Consider the following 20,258-nt stretch of genomic DNA (forward strand, 5'->3'; position numbering starts at 1 on the left):
ATTTGTTGACAGTTCAGGGTCTAGGGTATTTCACAGGTTTCTGGGGCCAGGATGATGTCCACTGGAGAATACAGTGTCTCATCTACCGCTTACCCCTGGAAAGGCTCTGCTTCCGGTGCACGGGAGCCCGGGCTTCCCCGGGCCTTCCTGATGACACCTGAGCCTCTGCTACACCTTTCAGGTGTCTCTGGGCTGCTGAGATCTCCAGGTTGCCCCGGGGTTGTAACAGGGACGCATAGTGACTGAGGGCTCTAGCCAGTCAATAAACGAGAGAGACGGACAACCTCAGCTCTCCCGCCCTTCCCATCCCGGGCAGGCCCCCTGCCCCACCCCCTCCAATTCCAGCCGGGGTCTGAGCGGTTGGGGTTTAACCCTGCATGCTCCCCGCCCCTCCCACGGGCCTCGGGTGCCAGGAAGCCGCGAGCCCAGGGGGCCCCCGAGGGCGCAGTGTGCGGCCCAGGCGGCAGGTGGCGGCGTCTCCCCGCGCCCCGCGGCCCCACAGAACCCCCGGACCGCGCGCACGCACGCCCTTCACGGTACCGGGAAGCGCCCTGCCCAACACCGGCTCGCGGCGTCTCTGGGCTGGGCCGTCCAAGTCCGGAGGACAGAGGGTAGCGCCTGAGAGGCGCGGGCAGCTCTGGGTGCCGGCGCGACACTCTCGCCTCCGGGACCCGCCGCACAGCCCCCAAGGGTGCGGCGGCGTCCGGAGGCCGGGAGCCGACAGAGGAAGAAAGGCGGGGCGGGGAGGGGCGGCGGGGCCGGGCGGGGCCGGACGGCCGACTCCGGGAGTCGAGCCCAGCGCACCCGGGCCTCTCCTCTCCGCCCGGGTCGGCTGCCCACGGGACGCCCTCGGGCCAAGGCTGCATGGGGCTCCAGCGTGGCCGGCTCTTCTGGCCGCTGCTCCTGCTCGCGGCTGTCTGCTCCGGGATCCTGGTCGCCCTGTACTCCTCGGCGGTGGAGTTGCACCTGGGGCCCCGAACCGAAGCCAGGTAGGAGCTGCCGCGCGGGACCTGTCCGGAGGGTGCAGGGGACGCGGGGACTCGGGCTGCGGCCCTTTGTACCCAGAGCCTCCAGCCCGGCGTTAAACTCGTGCTGCCGGGGGTCCCACAGCTGCTGCTGTATCCAAGAGGAACTTCGCCCCTTGCTCACCGGAGATCCACTCTCGACAGCTTTCTGCTGACTTCCCTCCGGCCCTAATTAGAAACCCTTTCATCTGTCCTACTTTGGCTTGGACATCGGATTCAGATAAAATTAGTCCCAGCTTTCCACGGATTGTCCCTCGCTAACCTCACATTTCTCAGATTCTACTTTGGGGGCGGGGACCCAAGTCTCCCAGATCCAGCGTTGCGCGTGGCTCCTCAGCCCGGCGGCGGCAGGTCGCGCCTCTCCGGCTCGCTGTGGTCCCTGCCCTCCCCGCGCCCGGCTCGCTTCTTTCCTCCCGCTCTGTTCCGTTGTTTATTTTGATAAGCCCCGTCCGGGCGCGATCCGGTGAAGAGGTGGACTGCGGCCCACCTTGGGCTCCATCCAAGTTTCCCTCCCTGAGCTGCTCCTGCTGCGCTCCGCTCCCTCTCCCTGACCCTGGGCACCTTCCTTTCATTTGGTGCCCCAGGAGGAGAAACCTGAGAGCCTGCCTTTGGTAGGTCACGGTTCCAGTTACTGAAGAAACCTTAAAAGGGATTTAGCTTTACTTCTGGAAGGTGGACCGAGCTGTGCCCAGCGTTTGGATTTGTGAGGCCCCATGGGTACCTACAGTCTGCTGCAGAGGCCTCTGGGCCCTGGCTTTCCCTTCCCAGTGCTTTTCGATCCACACAGTCCTCACTAAAGGGAATGAAGTCAGAATTAGTGTCTGCTCTCAGGAATGGGGCTCTCCAGGTGGCTCAGTGGTAGAGAATCTGCCTGCCAAGCAGGAGACCCAGGTTCAATCCCTGGGTCAGGAAGATCCCCTGGAGAAGGAAATGGCAACCCACTCCAGTATCCTTGCCTGGGAAATCCCAAGGACAGAGGAGCCTGGCGGGCTATAGTCCATGGAGTCGCAAAAGAGTCAGACACTCAGACAGGACTTCGCGACTAAAACACAAAACCAAAAACATTCAGGAAACAAAGTCAAAGGGCACCCAGTGTTACAAAACAATATGAAACACGCTTGCCATTGATTATGTGTCCCCTCCCTTTAGAAACAAAGGTGTTCTAGCTGGCAACACCTGAAGTTAACTTTGCCTCCTTGGAGTCAGACATTGCATAAGGAAAAGGACTGAAAAGAACTGAGGGTATTAAGAAAGGAGATCCGTATCAGTTTTCTGTAAAGATGTTTTGAAACACATTTATTTGAACATCCTTCAAAAGTAACTAATACCACTATAAATATGAGGTTGACTGAACATCCATTATACCTCAACAAAGCTTTTTTAAAAGACCTTTCATGTTTTAAAAATCTAGTACGACTTGTCCATATCCTTGATGTTTTGGTGATGTTTGCATTTTAGCTAAACCCCAGGGGCCAGGTCCAGACTCAGCCTCATCAGGAGCTGGACAAGCAGAGGGGCAGGTGGGATGGAAATCTGAGCAGGGCGAGCAAGCTATGTAACCCTCCCTCACCTGGGGATCAAAAGCAGCCCTCCCGGGCTACGGTGGGGAGTCCAGGGGAAGCCGAGTGCTGGGACCAGGCCTGGCACACCGGAGATGGGAGATGAGGCTCTCCTTGCAGGTTAGAGGGTGGAATCGGTCCAATCAGTAGTTCCTGGGCTTGGGATTTCTAGACTTGTTTTAGAGTGGGTTGCCATTTCCTCCTCCAGGGGATCTTCCTGACCAAACCCATTGTCTCCTGCATTTACCGCTGAGCCTTTGGAGAAGCCTTATTCCCACGGTGGTGTCTAAAAGCCTTTGGATTCCCGGGGTGGGGGGTGTCGGGGGAGTCTCTTGAGCAGAAGGGTTGCTCTGGAGAGGAGCTGGCCTTCCTGAGACCCGAGCGATTCAGGGCTCCCTCCTGTTTCTATTCCACCCATTCAGCAGTTCCTCTGTCAGATTCCAAGCCTGGCTGGCATGTTAGAATCACTGGGGAGGAAGGGATGACAGTGGGGGGAGGGGGGTTGAATCACTGGAGACCCAGAACCAACCGATCAGAATTCTGGTGTTTTTCAAAAGTTCCCTGGGGGTTCCTGAAGGCCACCTGCGCTGAGCACCACGGTGCCAGTTCCTCCTCTGAGAGGAGCTACAGGGTTTTGTGGTTGGCTGATCTGGGTTGAGTGGAGGATAGGATCGCCCTGCTTTTTCTGGCCTGCTCTTCCAAAGTCTTTCACAAACCCTGAAGGCAGGTGGGTCCAGATGCCCTTGTGGCTCAAACGGTCTTGGTGCCTAGAAGCAAGTCACTGGAAGCCTTTGTTTCCTTCGAAACTGCTGACCTCAGATCCTCCCCACCTGCTCCCTCAGGGTTGTAGGGGAGGTGGGAGGAGTCTGGGAATAGCCTGACTACCCTCTTGAATGGATAGGGGCTCCTGTTCCTTCCTGTTTGCCCTCTGCCCAGGTGGCTCAGTGGTAAAGAAAGTTACTGCTATTGTAGGAGCTGCGGGTTTGATTCCTGGGTCAGGAAGATCCCCTGGAGAAGGAAATGGCAACCCACTCCAGTATTCTTGCCTGGAAAATCCCATGGACAGAGGAGCCTGATATGCTACATACAGTCCATAGAGCCGCAAAGAGTCAGACACAACTAAGCGCGTGTGTGCCACACACACACACACACACACATTGGTGCAGGGACCACCTAGCACCTAGCAGGTGGGTGTAGGGCAGTAACCTAGACCCTTACCTCCCTCCAGAAGGGTCAGTGTCGTTGAGGCTGTCACAGGGTCCCTTCCCTTTGCCCTTTAGGTAACAATAGCTAATATTTAGAAGACACTTCTTACATAAAATAACACAGACTCTGTTTGAAGGCTCCCGACAAGAATGCAGGCAGGGCTTTACTGGGGCCCCTGCGGGCGGCAACGGGAAGGAAACCCAATGCCAATTTTTCTTGCTTGCTCCCTGGGGGTGGGGCGGGGCTCGGTGAGTTGGTTCCTTCTACAGGATGACAGTAGGGGTGGGTCCAGGGGGTCCGGCCAGAGAGGTGGCTTAGGTGGCCCGCCCACCCCCTTAGTGGTGCCACGTGCCAGGTCAATGTGCATACCTGCTTCTGCTCAGATTTTGGTCTTTCTGTATCTCTCTTGTTCATAATTTGCCCCAGCCGCCGCATGTACTCAGCTACTTTTAGTCCCTTGTAGTTTATTTTGCATTTTGTTGCTCAAGGAGACGTTTGTCCAAGTGCAAGCACTGCAGCAAAGGGTCCCAGGCCCCAGCCTGTCTCAATCTGACCATCTGCATACCTGCATGATCATCCCTGCTGAACAGACACAGACACTGAGCTTCTGAGAAGTTCAGTGGCTTCCAGAGATCCTGGAACCCAAACCTACGGTGTCGGGCTTTGGCCCCACCCCTTTCGCCAGGTGAAGGGGGCCCAGGGCACCCGGGATCTAACACCTGTTTTGCGGGCCTTAACAGGGAGACCGCTTAGATGGTCACGAGCCCAGGCCGCTGGCAATCTTTCCTATTTTATATTTTCATGTCTTAACCACCATCTCGCTGTTCCCATACATTCCACATTTCAGCCACTTGCCAAGGGGCTAGGCAGAACATAATAAGGTGATAATATTTTGTGCCCAAAGAGAAAGAGATGAGCAAGAATCAGAGCATAGGGGAAAAAATAAAAAAATCAGACCCTGATGGACGATCAGCCTCCAGAGTTACCAGATGAGCACGCTCCGGGGGCAGGTCAGACCCCGGCTTTACTTCCGCCTTCTCCCCCAGGAACACCACGTCATCATCTCAAGCTTTCTTTGGACCCAAGGCACCGAATTCTAGGACACGAAAGGTACAGTGGCGGGCTACCCTGTGGCGGGGTACAAGGGGAAAGAAAAATGGGAATGAGAACATTCTTACAAGCCTACTGGGCGGGAGCTCTCTGGAAACCCCCCTCCCTCCTCTCCTCCCACCCCGGCTACATCCCCCTCCCCACCCAGAGAATGGAGCACAGAACTGAGGGGCCAGCCAGCGCTCTTTAGACCTGACCACTGAGGTCCCTGCACCCCAACAGCAGAGAAACATGGCTCCATCTTTACTCCCTGGGGTATAACCAGCAGAAAAGTTCTTGCAAATCTTGATTTATCTTTAAAAGTTCTCTGACTTTTACATGCTACACCTCAAAATGTCTTTTTACTGTAAAACTCACATTTAAACTGTTAGCATGCATGCGTGCTAAGTCACTTCAGTCGTGTCCGACTGTTTGCAACCCTATGGGCTGTAGCCCTCTGTCCATGGGATTCTCCAGGCAAGAATACTGGAGTGGGTCGCCATGCCCTCCTCCAGGAGATCTTGCCCACCCAGGGATCGAACCCGCATCTCTTACGTCTCCTGCGTTGGCAGGTGAGTTCTTTACCACTAGCACCACCTGAGAAGCCCTGTAAACTGTTTACCATGAAGTAAACACCAAGCCCAGGGGCCTCTCTGCTCTGTCACAGAGCACAGTGACCGTGGCCTTACAGGCCATCTCAAGCACTTTACCTGCATTCTCTCACTTACACCTGTCGGCAAGGTCGGGAGGCAGCTTTTGCAGTAAAATGAGGCACAGAGATACCCTGCTCAGGTTACCCATGGAAAAGAGGTGGCACAGGGATTCAGGCCTCTCTTGGACCCCCGGGCTGGGTCTGAACTCCCGAGCAACATGCCCTCACCCTCTGTGCAGGCTGCAGTCAAGCGGGATGATGACTATGTAGTTCTGGCCTGGTCCCGGTTTAAGAGTTGTTTTTCATGCCCAAGACACTGGAACTTGTTCACTGAGGTCTCATGGGGGCAAGATCTCACCACATGCAAGACTGAGTAACTGCAAAGCTGTAAGCGGCAGAGCGAGCTCCCCCCGGCAGGTGATGGAGACCCCACCCCCACCCCACCCCCTGCCCCAAGAACAGAGATCAGGTGGACACTTGGCGGACTGGCTAAAGAAAGTCTTCAAGCGTCTTAAAGCACTTGGCCAGGTCATCTTTACTTTTCCTAAAGTCCTTTCACCTTGAGCTGCTGCTGCTAAGTCGCTTCAGTCGTGTCAGACTCTGTGCGATCCCATAGACAGCAGCCCACCAGGCTCCCCCATCCCTGGGATTCTCCAGGCAAGAACACTGCAGTGGGTTGCCATTTCCTTCTCCAATGCAGGAAAGTGAAAAGTGACAGTGAAGTCGCTCAGTCGTGTCCGACCCTCAGCGACCCTATGGACTTCAACCTTCCAGGCTCCTCCGTCCATGGGATTTTCCAGGCAAGAGTACGGGAGTGGGGTGCCATTGCCTTCTCCTACTTGATGCTAATTGACATATTTCCTCACCTGGTTTAAAAACAAAAAGATTTGAGCTTTTGTCTTTTGGATATATATGACATGGGGGAAAAAAAATGAAGTAGGTAAAGGAAAAATAAAGGTAAGAAAGTTAGACAATGTCAGATAAGTGCGTGAAAAATATGCCAGAGGGTGTCAGAGATGGGCTCTGAGCTTCCCTGTGACAACAGCAGAGAAGGAAAGCTTGCCACCCTGTCCATGAGATAAAAGCAAGCCAGCTGCCCAAGCAAAGTGCGCCTTTCTGGATATGGAGACCTGAAGATTTTTCTCTTGGAGCCTTGTAAAGGAGACCCTGGAAAACACCCCTATGATGAACTGAAGAGGAGTGAGACTGATGTAGTCAGTTCAGCTTAATGCTTGCTTTTAAAGCATGAATTTGGTCCATAAAGATTGCTGTGGGAGTAAAACAAGTTGAGCAGAACCCAAATTTCGTGTGTGTTTATCAGTGATTTTGTCAGCCAGAACACTGGTAAATGCAGAAAACCATACTGCACCAAAGGGAATCATGTAGGAATACCCAAAAGGCACGCACATGCACACTTCAGACAGCCATCTGCTTCATCGCATGTTTAATAACTGGCTTCCCACCACTTCACGATAACTCCCAAACTGCCACCCTTCCGAAGCCCACATCCCCAAGAATGTGTCAGTTCTTTTCCAAGGTCAAGTGCCATATTTTGAGAACTATTTATATATTTCTTGGGCTTCTCTGGTGACTCAGTAAAGAATCTGACTGCAATGCAGGAGACCTGGGTTTGGTCCCTGGGTCGGGAAGATCCCCTGGAGAAGGTAATGGCTACCCACTCCAGTATTCTTGCCTGGAGAATCCCCTGGACAGAGGAGCCTGGTGGGCTACAGTCCATGGGGTTGCAAAGAGTAGGACACAACTGAGCGACTAACATTTTCACTTTTCTAGATGTTTCCTAACCAGTGAATGTGTGTAAAACTGCTTCTATCTTCATTTTATGCATCACTGATCAAGTTTTTTGAGTTTCTGCTGCTCGTAGTCCCTTTTCCCAAAAGCCCTGTGGTTTGGGTTGCGGTTCTGCACGATGGTTTTTAGGCATTCGTATGTCACATAACAGCAGAAATGACTGTACTCTTTCCCACGTTGTCCTTTGATGAAACCAACGTCTTAACCAAGACCCCCTTCAGTGGAAGAATAGCCCTGACCAGGCCGGGGCTGCTCAGGAATCTAACACGGGGGTCTGGGGGTAGAGGGGGGCTGGGGCCTGTCTGGTATGCGTGCTCTCCTTCAAGGCTGCTGGGTGCGGAGGCCCCTGCGTGCGGAGGCCCCTGCAAGGCTTCCTTTGCTGCTGGCACCAATGACCACCAACTTGGGAGCCTTAAAACAAGAGAAATGGAGTCTCTCACAGTTCTAGAGGCCAGAAGTCTGAAGTCAGGTATCCAGCAGGGCCAGCCGCCCTCTGAAGTCTCCAGGGAAGAATCTCTCCTGGCCTCTTCCAGCTTATGGGGGCTCTAGCTGTCCCGTGGCTTGCAGCTTCATCACTCACTCTCTGCCCCCGACCCCCGCCATCAGCACGTGCCTTCTTTGTATGATTTTATTTTTGTTTATTTATTTTTGGCCGTGCGGCGTCTTCGTTGCTGCATGGGCCCTCCTCTAGTGGTGGTGAGCGAGGGCCACTCTCTAGCTGCGGTGCACGGGCTTCTCATTGCGGTGGCTTCTTTTGAGGCAGAACACAGACTCTAGGGCGTACACACTTCAGCCATTGCGGCCCATGGGCTCCGTAGTTGCGGCTGCCGGGCTCTAGAGCACAGGCTCAATAGTTGTGGAGCACAGACTTCATTGCTCCACGGCATGTGGGATCTTCCTGGATCAGGGATCGAATCCATGTCTCCTGCACTGGCAGGTGGATTCTTTACCCCTGAGCCACCACGGGAAGCCTAGCACATGCCTTCTTATAAGGATACCAGTCATTGAATTTAGGGCCCACCTTAGTACATTAGAAGTTATACTCCATTTATGTGTGTGGCTCAGTCACTTCAGTCGTGTCTGACGCTTTGCAACCCTATGGATTGTAGCCAACCAGGCTCCTCTGTCCATGGGATTCTCCAGGCTGGAGTGTGTTGCCTAGCCCTCCTCCAGGGGATCTTCCCAACACAAGGATCAAACCCGCATCTCCTTCACCTTTTTGCATTGCAGGCAGATCCTTTACTGCTGAGCCACCTTACGGTATAATCTCACCTGACTGATTACATCTGCAAAGACCCTCTTTCCAAATAAGGTCACATTCTGAGGTTTGGGGCAGACATGAATTGGGAGAGGGGACATTATTCAACTCAAGATAGGCACCGGCTGGTCAAAGACATCACAGATCTTCCCAGTAGCCCTTTCCATGGGAACCCTACTGCAGCAAGGACGGCCAGGGCAAGGGTTTGGACCCAGGCTGATGGATTCCAAGGCCTGGGGTGGACCTCCTCCAATACAGGGCAGGCAGCTCTTACCCATTTGTGGGAAAGTGCCCTCAAGTTCCCCCCAAGTGTGAGGTAAAGTAGTAGGCCAGAGCCGTCAGGCCCCAGAGACGTGGCATCCAGGGAGAAGGGCTGGGCAGGGTAAATCCAGAAAGCTCTCTGACCCCTACCAGGCCACTGCGTACAGGCCAGCTTGGCTGGCACATCTAGGGGGTGGCCCAAGTCTGGAGAGGGGAAGGGCAGCACTTCCCTCCCAGCCCTCTTGTGGGGTATGCGGGCTCCCTGGAAGGTTCCTACCCACCCTACCTTCTAGAACAGCCCTCGGGGACTTCCCTGGGGGTCCTTCGGCTTCCCTGGTGAGTTTGATCCCTGGGTGTGGGAAGATCCCACCCAGGAGAAGGAAATGGCAACCACTCCAGTATTCTTGCCTGGAGAATCCCATGGATAGAGGAGCCTGGCAGGCTACAGTCCATGGGGTCACAAAGAGTGGGACAGAACTGAGCAACTAACACTGGGGTCCAGTGGTTAAGAATCCGCCTGGCAGTGTAGGGCACGTGGGTTCCATTCCTGGCTGGGCAAGTGGGATTCCCACATACCTCAGGGCAGCTAGGCCCACAGTGCCACTGGAGAGCTCGCATGCCACACCTAGAGAGGCCTGACCACGAAGATCCTACATGATGCAACTAAGACCCAAGGCGGCCAAATAAGTAAATTAAAAAAAGAAACAGCCCTCTTATCTTGTCACCCACAGAACCTGCTCTGTCGACATCCACTTTCTCTTGCCGTTCAGCGGCACCCTCGCTTCCGGAATCTGTTTAACCTCTCCACTCCAGTGCTGCTGTCGGGGGACCTCTTCACCCCGCAGCTCTGGGACAGCCTGAGCCAGCACAAAGCCCCCTACGGCTGGCAGGGGCTCTCCCACCAAGGTAACCTGCAGCCCTCTGGCCCTAAATAGTCCATTCCTCCTGCTTTGGGGCCACGGTGCCCCTTTCTCCTCACTTCCTCCCAGGCAGGCTTCAAGGCTCACCTCCACTGCTGTGAGACTCCCTGCCTCTACAAGCACCCTCTACAAGGGTCAAGGAGAGGGGCCTGGCTACTGCCCCACCCGACCCCTCTACCAGTGGCTCTTGCCCTCCTGGGGCCTGGCATGAAAGATGGCCAGTGTGCAAAGGTGGCTGAGGACAGCAGTTGTGAGCCCTCAAACAGCCCAATGATGGCTGCTGCTGGGAGAGACCACCCAGAGCCCCTTCCACTTTAAGTCGGCCCCTCACCCTACCCCTGAAGGCCCCAAATTATTTCCTTTTGGAATAAGCAAAGTCTTGGGAGGACTGGTTATCTGAGTTCTCAAGATGACTGGGGCCACAGCCAACCCTCCCGCCCCACCACCCTCTTTGCAGGCGTCCTGCTCCCACAGACGTTTCCCTGTCCTCCACCCTCTGTGCCTCTTGAGAGGGGCCTGGTGTCAGGCCTCAGGCAGGTGCGGGTGCCAGCAATTCTCGGGAAGGCCCCAGTGCCCCTCACAGCACTCCACCTTGTCCCACAGCTATCACCTCCACCCTCAGCCTCCTGAACGGCTCGGAGAGCACCAGGCTGTTTGCCGTCTCCCGGGAGCTGCTTCCTGGCTGCATCCGGTGTGCCGTGGTGGGTAATGGAGGCATTTTGAACGGCTCCCGCCAGGGTCAGAACATCGATGCCCATGACTACGTGTTCAGGTATGTGGGCTAGGGGCCAGGGAGGAAGCAGGAGAGGAGCTGGGTGGAGAGCTGGTCCCCAGCCAGCCCCCCGGGGGGAGCATCGTAGGTGAGGGCGTGGGCTAATGGAGCAGCAGCGGCCTCAGGCAGCTCAGCAGTTGTGATGGGCGGACAGGCGTGGACAAGGGTGTTAGGCAGACAGACCCTGAAGACGCACGAGGCTGTGGTCAACCCAGGGGACCCAGGAGGAAGGAGCTGCCAGGGCTGGCTTCGCCCATTTCACAGGGCATCCTTCAGGTGCCCGGCTGTCAGGATGGGGCTGGCGACTGGGCACTGGGGCTGCCGTGGGTAGAGGGAGTGCCAGAAGCCTGGGGATGGAAGTCAACATGCAGTACCGTGTAGCCACAAGCAGGCTGATGAGCCTCTGTTTGGACCAGACTCAACGGTGCGGTGATCAAAGGCTTCGAGAATGACGTGGGCACCAAGATCTCCTTCTACGGTTTTACTGTGAACACAATGAAGAACTCCCTCATCTCCTACTCGAACGTGGGCTTCACCTCTGTGCCACAGGGACAGGTGAGGCTCCCATGGGCACCACGGTCCCTGACAGCCAGCACCGTTGTTTCCTGTCCGCCCCCCATCGCACCACAGGGCAGGCCACGGGGTTCCCACGCCCCAGCCCAGCGGATGGACAGGTTGTACGCCAGGATCTAGGGCCTGTGTAATGGGGCGCCCTGTCGCTCAGGACCAGGAAAGCTCTGGAGTGGAGCATGAATGACTAATGTTTACTGAAGGCTTATGGAGTGCCAGGCACTTTACAGAGGCCACGTCAGCCCCCTCTTACTGGTGAGGGCACTAAGGCTCAGGGCCTCTTCGTTCAGCAGAGTGGCAGTGGAGCCCGACTCAAAGCCCTGCTACCCCCCTGACCCAGAGGTCAGCAGCACACAGCCAGCCAGAGGGTATTTGCTGAGTGTCTCCTCCATTCCAACCCCACACACACTCAGCACAGCAGCCCCAGTTCCACAGAACTGGAACCTGAGTCTGTCTTCTGCCTCCAGGCTCTTTCAGCCACACCCAGCTGCTCTAACACCATGCTTCCCCTTCTAGAGGGCTTCCCTGAGAGCTCAGTTGGTAAAGAATCCACCTGTGATGCAGGAGACCCCACTTCGATTCCCTGGTCAGGAAGATCCACTGGAGAAAGGAAATACTCACTCCAGTATTCCAGCCTGGAGAATTCAGAATTCCATGGACCGTATAGTCTATGGGGTCATAAAGAGGCAGACAAGACTGGAGCGACTTTCACTTTCTTTCCCCTTCTAGAGCAGGCTGGCTACCACATGCAGCGGGGAGGTCCCAAGATAAGGGTGCTGTGGTGCTTGATAGGGCTGGTTTGAGTTTTCAGCAGCTTCCTCCTCTTACCAGGGACGTCAGGGGTGTCCAAGCTACAGCATCCATGCTCTGAGGCCTCTTTTAGCTCATGATGAAACAAGATAGCACAGTTTCATTTCTGGTGTAGCCACAGAACCTGTATGCATGTGTGCTAAGTCGATTCAGTTGTGTCCAACTCTGTGCAACCCTATGTACTGTAGCCCTCCAGGCTCCTCTGTCCATGGGATTCTCCAAACAAGAATACTAGAGTGGGTTGCCATGCCCGCCTCCAGGGCATCTTCCTGAACCAGGGATCAAACTCCCATCTCTTATGTCTCCTGCATTGGTAGGTGAATTCTTTACCATTAGTGCTACCTGGGAAGAACCTGTATGAGTTCTCCATAACTGCATGACGAATGACCCCCAAACCTCATAGCTGTAAACAACACGTACTGCTTATCTTGCCGTTTTCATGAGTCAGGAATTTGGGAGCAGCTCAGTAGAGTGATTTTGTCCACTTCTTTTTTTTTAGCCTCCTCTGGCAGCATGAAAGTGTTAGTTGCTCAGTCATGTGGTCCAACTCTCTGCGACCCCATGGGGTGTACCCCACCAGGCTCCTCTGTCCTTGGAATTCTCCAGGCAAGAATACTGCAGAGGGTAGCCTTTCTCTTCTCCAAGGGATCTTCCTGACCCAGAGTCCAAGCTGGGTCTCCCTCATTGCAGGCCGATTCTTTACTGTCTGGGCCATCAGGGATGCCCTTCCCAGATGACTCAGCAAGTAAAGAATCCACTTGCAATTCAGGAGACACAGGAGATGCAGGTTCAATCCCTGGGTTGGAAAGAGCCCCTGGAGAAAGAAATGGCAACCCACTCCAGTATTCTTGCCTGGGAAATCCCATGGCCAGAGGAGCCTGGCGGGCTACAGTCCAACGGGGTTGCAAAGAGTTGGACACGACTGAGCAACTAAGCATACACACACCAGCAGCATGTGGGACCCTAGTTTGCTGACGAGGGATTGAACTTGCACTCCTGCATTGCAAGGTGGAGTTTTAACCAGTGGACCAGAGAAGTCCCTCATCGGAGTGGTTTTGGCTCAGGGTCTCCCAGTAGTCACAGTCAGGCTTGACAGGGGCCGCGGTCATCAGAAGGCCCGCCTGGGCCAGGGTGAAGATGGCTCCCTCACAGCCCTCACCATGTGGGCCCCTCTGCAGGCTAATACACTGCCTCCCCGATGGGGTAGCTAGTTTGACCCAGAGCGAGTGATCCCAGAGAGCAAGGAAGCTCCTCCAGTGTCTTTTATGAACCCCTCTCCAAGGGGGTCACACACGCTTCCTTACTCCCACTTTTTCGTATCCATTAGAAAAATTCTTAGTCCCTCAGTCCAGCCCACACTCAAGGGAATGGCAGTTGAGCACGGCTCCTTGAAGGGAAGAGTATCAGCGGGTCTGAGCGCTGAAACCCTCAGTGGAACCCGAAAGAACAGGGCACCCAAAAGTGGAAAATACAGACTCAGAAAGGAGAGGCTCTTGCCCGGGCAGGGGCCGGACCAGGCGGAGGGCGGTCCACTCGGAGCAGGAAGTCCCCGTGGTCTTGTCCCCACCGGGGCTGCTTCTCTGTTGCCCCGACAGTACCTGCGCTATATCTTCATCCCCTCGGACATCCGTGACTACCTGATGCTGAGATCCGCCATCCTGGGTGTGCCTGTCCCCGAGGGCACCGATAAAGGAGACAGGTGAGCAGCCAAGCAGGGAAATAGGGCACGGTACTGCTCCCAGGTCCACCGTCAGATGGGAAAGGTGGCTGAAGGTGGCCAGAAAGGCCCCAAGAATCCACCAGAGCATTAGAAGAGTAAACTCTTCTTTTTTTCCTACCCTTGGGAAAGCCCAGGTAATGCTGCTGGTCCCCAGGGACCCTCCTGACCAGGTGGGCTGCAGGTTCAAGGGGCTCCTTTTGGAATGGGGGCCGGCAGGCCTGGCCCCTCAGCTTCAGCTGCGGTCCCCATAACCCGCCCAGCCACCCAGCTGGCCTGTCCGCAGCTGTCCCTGCTGTCCCGTTGAGTGCATTGTGTTTGGAGACTAAGAGTGAGGGCCAGGACCCATGCCACTCCTTGGCGGGCACCCTCCCAAGACTGCCCATGAAATGGGAGAGCAGGGGACGTGGGCCCAGTGTCCTGCAGAGTGGGAACAAAGGGCCCTCTGTCTGTCCTCCCCCACCTTCCTGGACAGCAGGCCCGTGTCCAGCTCTTTTGAACCATGTCCGGGCCTCATCTGAACCTTCTCCCTGTGGTGCTGAAGACAATTTCTTGTCCCTGAGTCGGGTCCTCATAAATCTGCACCAACCCCTGTGGCCGCCAAGGACCGACCCTCCTGTCTCGCTGGCTGGCCCCGTACATCTTACCTACCCTCAAAGAGCACCTTCTGAGGCGTCCTTAGGGGTTAAGCCCTCGGGGGCCAGGCCGGCTACGCCAGCCCCGCCCTGTGCCCCGCCCCAACCTGCTGATGACCCAACAATCGCCTGGCAGCGGCTCCTGGGGGTGGGCTTTGCGACCCAGACGGGACTGGCTCCTGGGGGTTGGGGGGGGCTGGCTCAAAGACATCGGGTGGACATTAAGCCTCCCCAACACCAATGAGCTCCCCCTCCCATTCCCCTAATCCATCCCCTGCCCAGTCCCCCTCCCAGTCCAGATCCAACCATACCAACCAGCAGCCCTACGCCAGCTCTGGCGGCTCAGCTCCTTCACCGTCCCCCACCCGGGGGTCTTCCCGTGCCCCCTCTCACCCTGCCACCCCAAATGCCTCACAGCCCTCTTCCCGGGCCTCCTCCCTGACCCCCAGCCCTCATGTCCAGCCTCGGGGGTCTTCCCAAAATGCCACTCCACCTGCCTCCAAATCTCCCTCTCAATCTGGCTTGAAATCCCTCTCCCGAAACTCTTCCCAAACTCCCCCCATACCTGGCGCCAAGTCCCCCGCCCACAGCCCCGCGCCCTCAGCCTCCTACATCGGGCTCGGGCTTGGGCCCATCCGGGGCATCCCGTCCTACATCGCCCCCTACGTGCCCCGCTTCATGAAAGAGGCCCCCTTCTTCCAGCCTCCTACTTCGCCCCTCCCGCAGAACCAGTGCTTCCCCTGCTCCTTTCCCTGCCGGGCCCGGGACCGCCCTCGCAAGCCCCCTGACTCCCTGTACTTCCCTCTCCTCCCGCCCCCTCCGCACCTCCCCCGGGTCAGCTGCTCCTACCCGTCTCCCCCCGCCCTGTTCACGCCCCCCTCCTCCCTCTCCTACACCCCGCCCACCGACGTCCTGGTGGGCGGGAAGCCGCACGTGGTGCCCACGGTGCTCCCAGCCACCTTCTACACCCCCTTCTCCCGCTACTACTCCCAGCCCCGCCCCTACCGGTCCATCCACCGCCACCGCCCCAGCGCCTTTCACCTCTCCTCACTCCACAACCCGTCGTACGACGCCTCGGGCCGCTCTGTTCACTTCTATCGTGGGTCCTAGGCCTCAGACCTATTTTGGACTGGACTCCTCTGCCAGCAAATTCAGGCTACTCCATCCAGACTTCATCAGCTACCTGACAGAGAGGTAGGTGCGGGCAGGGGTGGTGCTGGGAGCAACTCCCCTGCACACCCCCACCATTCGCCCCACACCTACAGGCTGCTGCTGCTGCTGCTAAGTCGCTTCAGTTGTGTCCGACTCTGGGCGACCCCATAGAAGGCAGCCCACCATCCCTGGGATTCTCCAGGCAAGAACACTGGAGTGGGGTGCCATTGCCTTCTCCAATGCATGAAAAGTGAAAGTGAAGTCGCTCAGTCGCCTCTGACTCTTTAGCGACCCCATGCACTGCAGCCCACCAGGCTCCTCCGTCCATGGTATTTTCCAGGCAAGAGTACTGGAGTGGGGTACCATTGCCTTCTCCGGCAGCACTGGCTTTATCCCCTGAAGATGAAACCCCAAGCTGGGCCATGTGCCGAGGACCACCGTGGCCGCCCCCACTCCCCGCCCCGCAGCACTTACACTGCTTCATTTACTTGTTTAGTTCCTCAGTCCTGTCCCATTCTTTGCGACCCCATGGATGGTAGCCCGCCAGGCTTCTCTGTCCATGGCATCTCCCACAAAGAGTACTCGAGTTGGTTACCACTTCCTTCTCCAGGGGACCTTCTGAACCCAGATTGAACCCAAGTCTTCTGTTATTGGCAGGTGGATTCTTTACCACTGAGCCACCAGGTTAAATACATTGATGGAGGTGATGTTCTATCAGTCAAGGTAGACAGGAAACCCAACAGGCTTACTTACCAAAAATGTTCACGAACGCTTAGGCTGGGCATAGAGGGACTGTAAGTGTGGGGCTGTATGGGGACTAGTGGAAGCCAGCGTTCAGGCCCAAACACAGGAGGACCCTGGGACGAGCCTGGGGAACCCCTGCCTGCAGATCTCCACCCCCATCCCACCCATCAGTGGTTCTCAGCAGGAGGCTGGTCCACTGTCCTGTCTGAAGTTTTGGTTGTCACTAGGCGACCTGAGTGCCCCTAGTGGGCAGAGGCCGGGGATGCTGCTGAACCACCTACAAGACACAGGGCAGCCCCTGCAACGCACATCTGTCCAGCCTGAAGTGGTGACAGTGCTGCAGCTGGGAAACCTACTGCATGCAGCCCCAGGCTAGCACCCCAAGACCCAGAGCAGGCCAGGGGTGGCAGGGGAGTCTGGGAGGCAAGCTGAAGACCACTCAACAGACGAAGAACAGGCTGAGAAGCTGGGTGGTTTGCCTGGCAAGGCCTAGATGAGAACCCAGGGCTGAGGTCAAGGCTCGTGGTCACCATACTGCGGCCTCACTTTGGGACCATCTGGGTGTCTGAAATCATGTACGTGTGCTTGCACACATGTGCACCATCTCACTAGCGGCCCAGTCACAGGACCTACGTGTACTCTGTCCTCATGTGTGGCTCCTGCTTGGCCAGTCCGGAGGTGAAATTTAGGTGTCAGGTTAAATAACTACGCCAACTATGCCCTAGACGTTGTGGTGCGGGAGGGTGTTGCAGAGAGGAAAAGCAAGTTAGACTGGACTCAGGCTTCTAGAGAGGGAAGGGTCTCACCTATGTTTCTTCAGGAGGGCCTGTTCCTCCTGCTCACTGCTTGTTACCTAAGGTGTTATTTCAACCAAAGATTTTTGTGTATAATTCATCTTTCTCCAAATGGAAGATGGGTGAGGGCAGAAGGGCCAGAAAATTTTGCCGTTTCCCAACCTGCCTGAGTTGGTGTAATGGCACAACCCTCAAGCAAATGTGCAAGACCAAAAGTCCTGGGGTTTTTTGGCTGCCCTGGGTTTTCTTTACTGCACAGGCTTTCTCTAGTTGTGGCGAACAAGGTCTGCTCTTTGCTGTGGGGTGCAGGCTTCTCATTTTGATGGCCTCTCCAGAGTGCGGGCTCTAGGCACACGGGCTTAGTTGCTCCTCAGCATGTAGGATCTTCCTGGACCAGGGATTGAACCCACATCCACTGGACCACCAAAGAAGTCCTCTGGAGTCTTTGAGTTTTGACACTTCTTTTTGCTTCCAGGTTTCTGAAATCAAAGTTGATTAACACAAAATTTGGAGACCTATACATGCCTAGTACTGGGGCCCTCATGTTGCTGACAGCTCTACATACCTGTGACCAGGTAAGAGGTCTGCTCTTTCAGGAGCCCACAGCAGCAGGGCTGGTGTGAATGGAGCCTTATTCCATCCGTGAGATCCTCTACGTGAGGCCTGCTAGCCCAGACCTGGGACTCTGGGCCTCCATCCCGTGGCAGAAGGCTCCCCAGCTGCAGGAGCCACCTAGTCTAGGGAATGGGGTGGAGGAAGTGCTCTCGGTCCCGTAGGGGACAGCCTTCGGACCCAGTCTTGCCTTCCTCCCCAGGGCCACCTTCCCCTGGGCTTGTCCTTTCACCCTCTGCCCCAGGGCAGACGCTGCACATGGTGTTTAAGGGACATATGACCCAACTGCTCTTGTGAAAGCAAAATCTCAACCAAAGTGGGTAGGGACATCTGTTTTGGGAGGACACTCTCAAACTGAGGTGGGCATCCTTCCACACGTGGAGTCTCTGAAATCACTCCATGAGCCAATTCTTGCTGGGGTGGTACCCATGAGCTGCAGAGACAGAGGCTGAGAATCAGTTTTCAGGGAAAGGCAGTGTTGACCCAGGCACAAGAGCTGGAGGCCAAGCACCACTGGACTCTGGTCCCCCTTTTCCATGTTTAAAACAGGACTCTCCTGTCTGCAGTCACCATGAGAACAGGAAACGGGAGGTAAGGGGCTTTCTGCCTCCATCTTGAGCATAATGATCATGGCTTTGGTGTCACAAACCAGAGTTCAAAACCCAGCCCAGCTACTTATTAGCTTGTGACTGCGGACACACGTTTTGGTTATCTTTCTGAGCCCATCTCCCCATTTGTAAAACAGGGACAGTATCTACGCTTAGAGTTGGGTGAGAAAATGTGCAGAAATAACACAGTGCAGATATGAAAACGTGGGTGAGAACGGTTGTTTATTCTCACCTCCACACAAGGCAGCTATGCCTAAGTTCCTTCCACTTTATAAACTGTGCTTAGTCTCTCAGTCGTGTCCGACTCTGCAACCCCATGGACTGTAGCCCACCAGGAACCTCTGTCCATGGGGATTCTCCAGGAAATACTGGACTGGGTTGCCATTCCCTCCTCCAGGGGCCACACTGCAGGCACGTTCTTTACCATCTGAGCACCAGGGAAGCCCTGTGTAAATGGCTTCTCAAATGCTAGCAGCTCATTATGCTAATGAGCTGCTTCTCATAGCAGCTCAAATGCTAACTGTCCTTCTCCAGGTTAGCGCCTATGGATTCATCACAAGCAACTACCAGAAATTTTCTGACCACTATTTCGATCGAATGAAGAAGCCACTGATATTCTACGCAAACCACGACCTGTCCCTGGAAGCCACCCTTTGGAGGGACCTGCACAAGGCTGGCATCCTTTGGTTGTACCAGCGGTGACCCAAAAGCATCCAAGACCTTTATTTTTGCAGAGCTGCGGCCCTGGGCCCTCAAGTAACTAAAGCTACCTTCTTGTGTGTTCCATCCTTGACACCCACCTACTCCTTCACTACAGAGGACAGAGTGGATGTGTCAATGTCACTCAAGACTGCCCTTTGTGGGACACCCTGCCTTGTCCTTAGCTCACCCAAGGAGATTCCTCTGGGCCCAGGGAGACAACCCAACCTTGGTCGAGGAAAAACATTACTCTGCTGGGCTCATCTTTAAAACTGAAGACAACACTCTCAAGATGAGACCGACCAGCGCGAGCATGCAGGTATCCTTCAGAGCTGAGCGTTTTCCAAGCCAGCAGTGGCACAGACTGACTTGGTCAGTGGAGTGGCTCAGGGCCTCTCAATTAACGAAGGTCAAGCAGCAGTAGAAACAAATGCACTTTTCAGCCCAAATCCTCCCACTAGCATGTCCGGCCTCAGACTCCAAAGCAGTTCACCTCAAGGACATGTTGGAACAGCTTTTCTGAGAAAGGGAACAGACTCACTTCTGCCCCCTGATAAAGTGGGAGCACAAAGGGCAGAAAGTCATTTGAAATTAGTTAATTGCATAAATGACGGATAACCACTGTGTCTGTTTGTGTTGGGGAAAGTAGTGTATTACGCAGGGTATTAGCATGGAGAGTCTGAACCACCAGAAAGTCCTGGCCTCTGATTAAAGGCCCACTGAAGATGTATTAACACCCCATCACCAAAAGGACATTATTGGGTAACAAACCCTCATCACTGGACATTGACAATCAAGGCTTCAATAATTTGACTGGATACAGGCAGCTTTCTTTTAGATTATACGGGCTTCAAAGTGTAAATCAACTGAATGACCACTACACAGCTCCGCACACAAACCCTGGGTTTGACTGGCTGGTGTTACTATATCCCATAAGGCAGTGGAGCGGGCTGGGGAGGCCTCCCATCCAGAACCTGGCCTCTGGCCCCTGCTTCTGAAGGGTCATTCCTCTCCATACAACACCGCTGCCTTAGAAACTTAAGACGGGTGACTAAGAAAAACGACATATAGGATTTAACCACTATAGCAGCTACTTGAGAAAGCATGGCTTCCTGAGGCCTGGAACCCTTTCCCCCCATATTTTATTTTTTCCCTATTCCCATCACATCTGTAGTTAGCAAACCAGTCAATTGTATAAGATCGATTTAGTGAGAAGCTTTAAACTTTCATTTATAAAAGAATGTGCTGATGCACAGAAGAAATCATTGCTCTTACAACAGGTCTCAATCTGAAATCCACAAATGCTAGTAAGTCAACTTTTAAATGTTTTAATTTGCTTTAAAGTTAAGCCCAAGACACTGTAGAA

At 55.1% G+C, this 20,258-nt stretch overlaps 1 protein-coding gene across 7 annotated transcripts; it reads left to right on the plus strand.

Moving 5' to 3' along the window:
• The first annotated feature begins 227 nt into the window (after positions 1–227).
• Positions 228–19,513, plus strand: ST6GALNAC2 (ST6 N-acetylgalactosaminide alpha-2,6-sialyltransferase 2). Of its 7 annotated transcripts, none has more exons than XM_019981661.2 (9): positions 751–989; positions 4,837–4,900; positions 9,591–9,765; positions 10,383–10,551; positions 10,968–11,106; positions 13,527–13,630; positions 15,277–15,477; positions 17,449–17,548; positions 18,728–19,513. In XM_019981661.2, the coding sequence occupies exons 1-9, from the start codon at positions 865–867 to the stop codon at positions 18,893–18,895; spliced, it is 1,245 nt and encodes a 414-aa protein (XP_019837220.1). In that variant the 5' UTR covers positions 751–864; the 3' UTR covers positions 18,896–19,513. The 7 variants fall into 7 exon arrangements, with proteins under 7 accessions (XP_019837216.2, XP_019837217.2, XP_019837219.2 ...); XM_019981662.2 differs by having other exon boundaries at positions 753–989; positions 15,394–15,477; XM_070774025.1 differs by lacking the exon at positions 751–989 and adding an exon at positions 6,232–6,331 and having other exon boundaries at positions 4,839–4,900.
• Positions 19,514–20,258: the final 745 nt, after the last annotated feature.

Source organism: Bos indicus, chromosome 19 (assembly GCF_029378745.1).
Source record: "Bos indicus isolate NIAB-ARS_2022 breed Sahiwal x Tharparkar chromosome 19, NIAB-ARS_B.indTharparkar_mat_pri_1.0, whole genome shotgun sequence".
Classification (NCBI taxonomy): Eukaryota; Metazoa; Chordata; class Mammalia; order Artiodactyla; family Bovidae; genus Bos; species Bos indicus.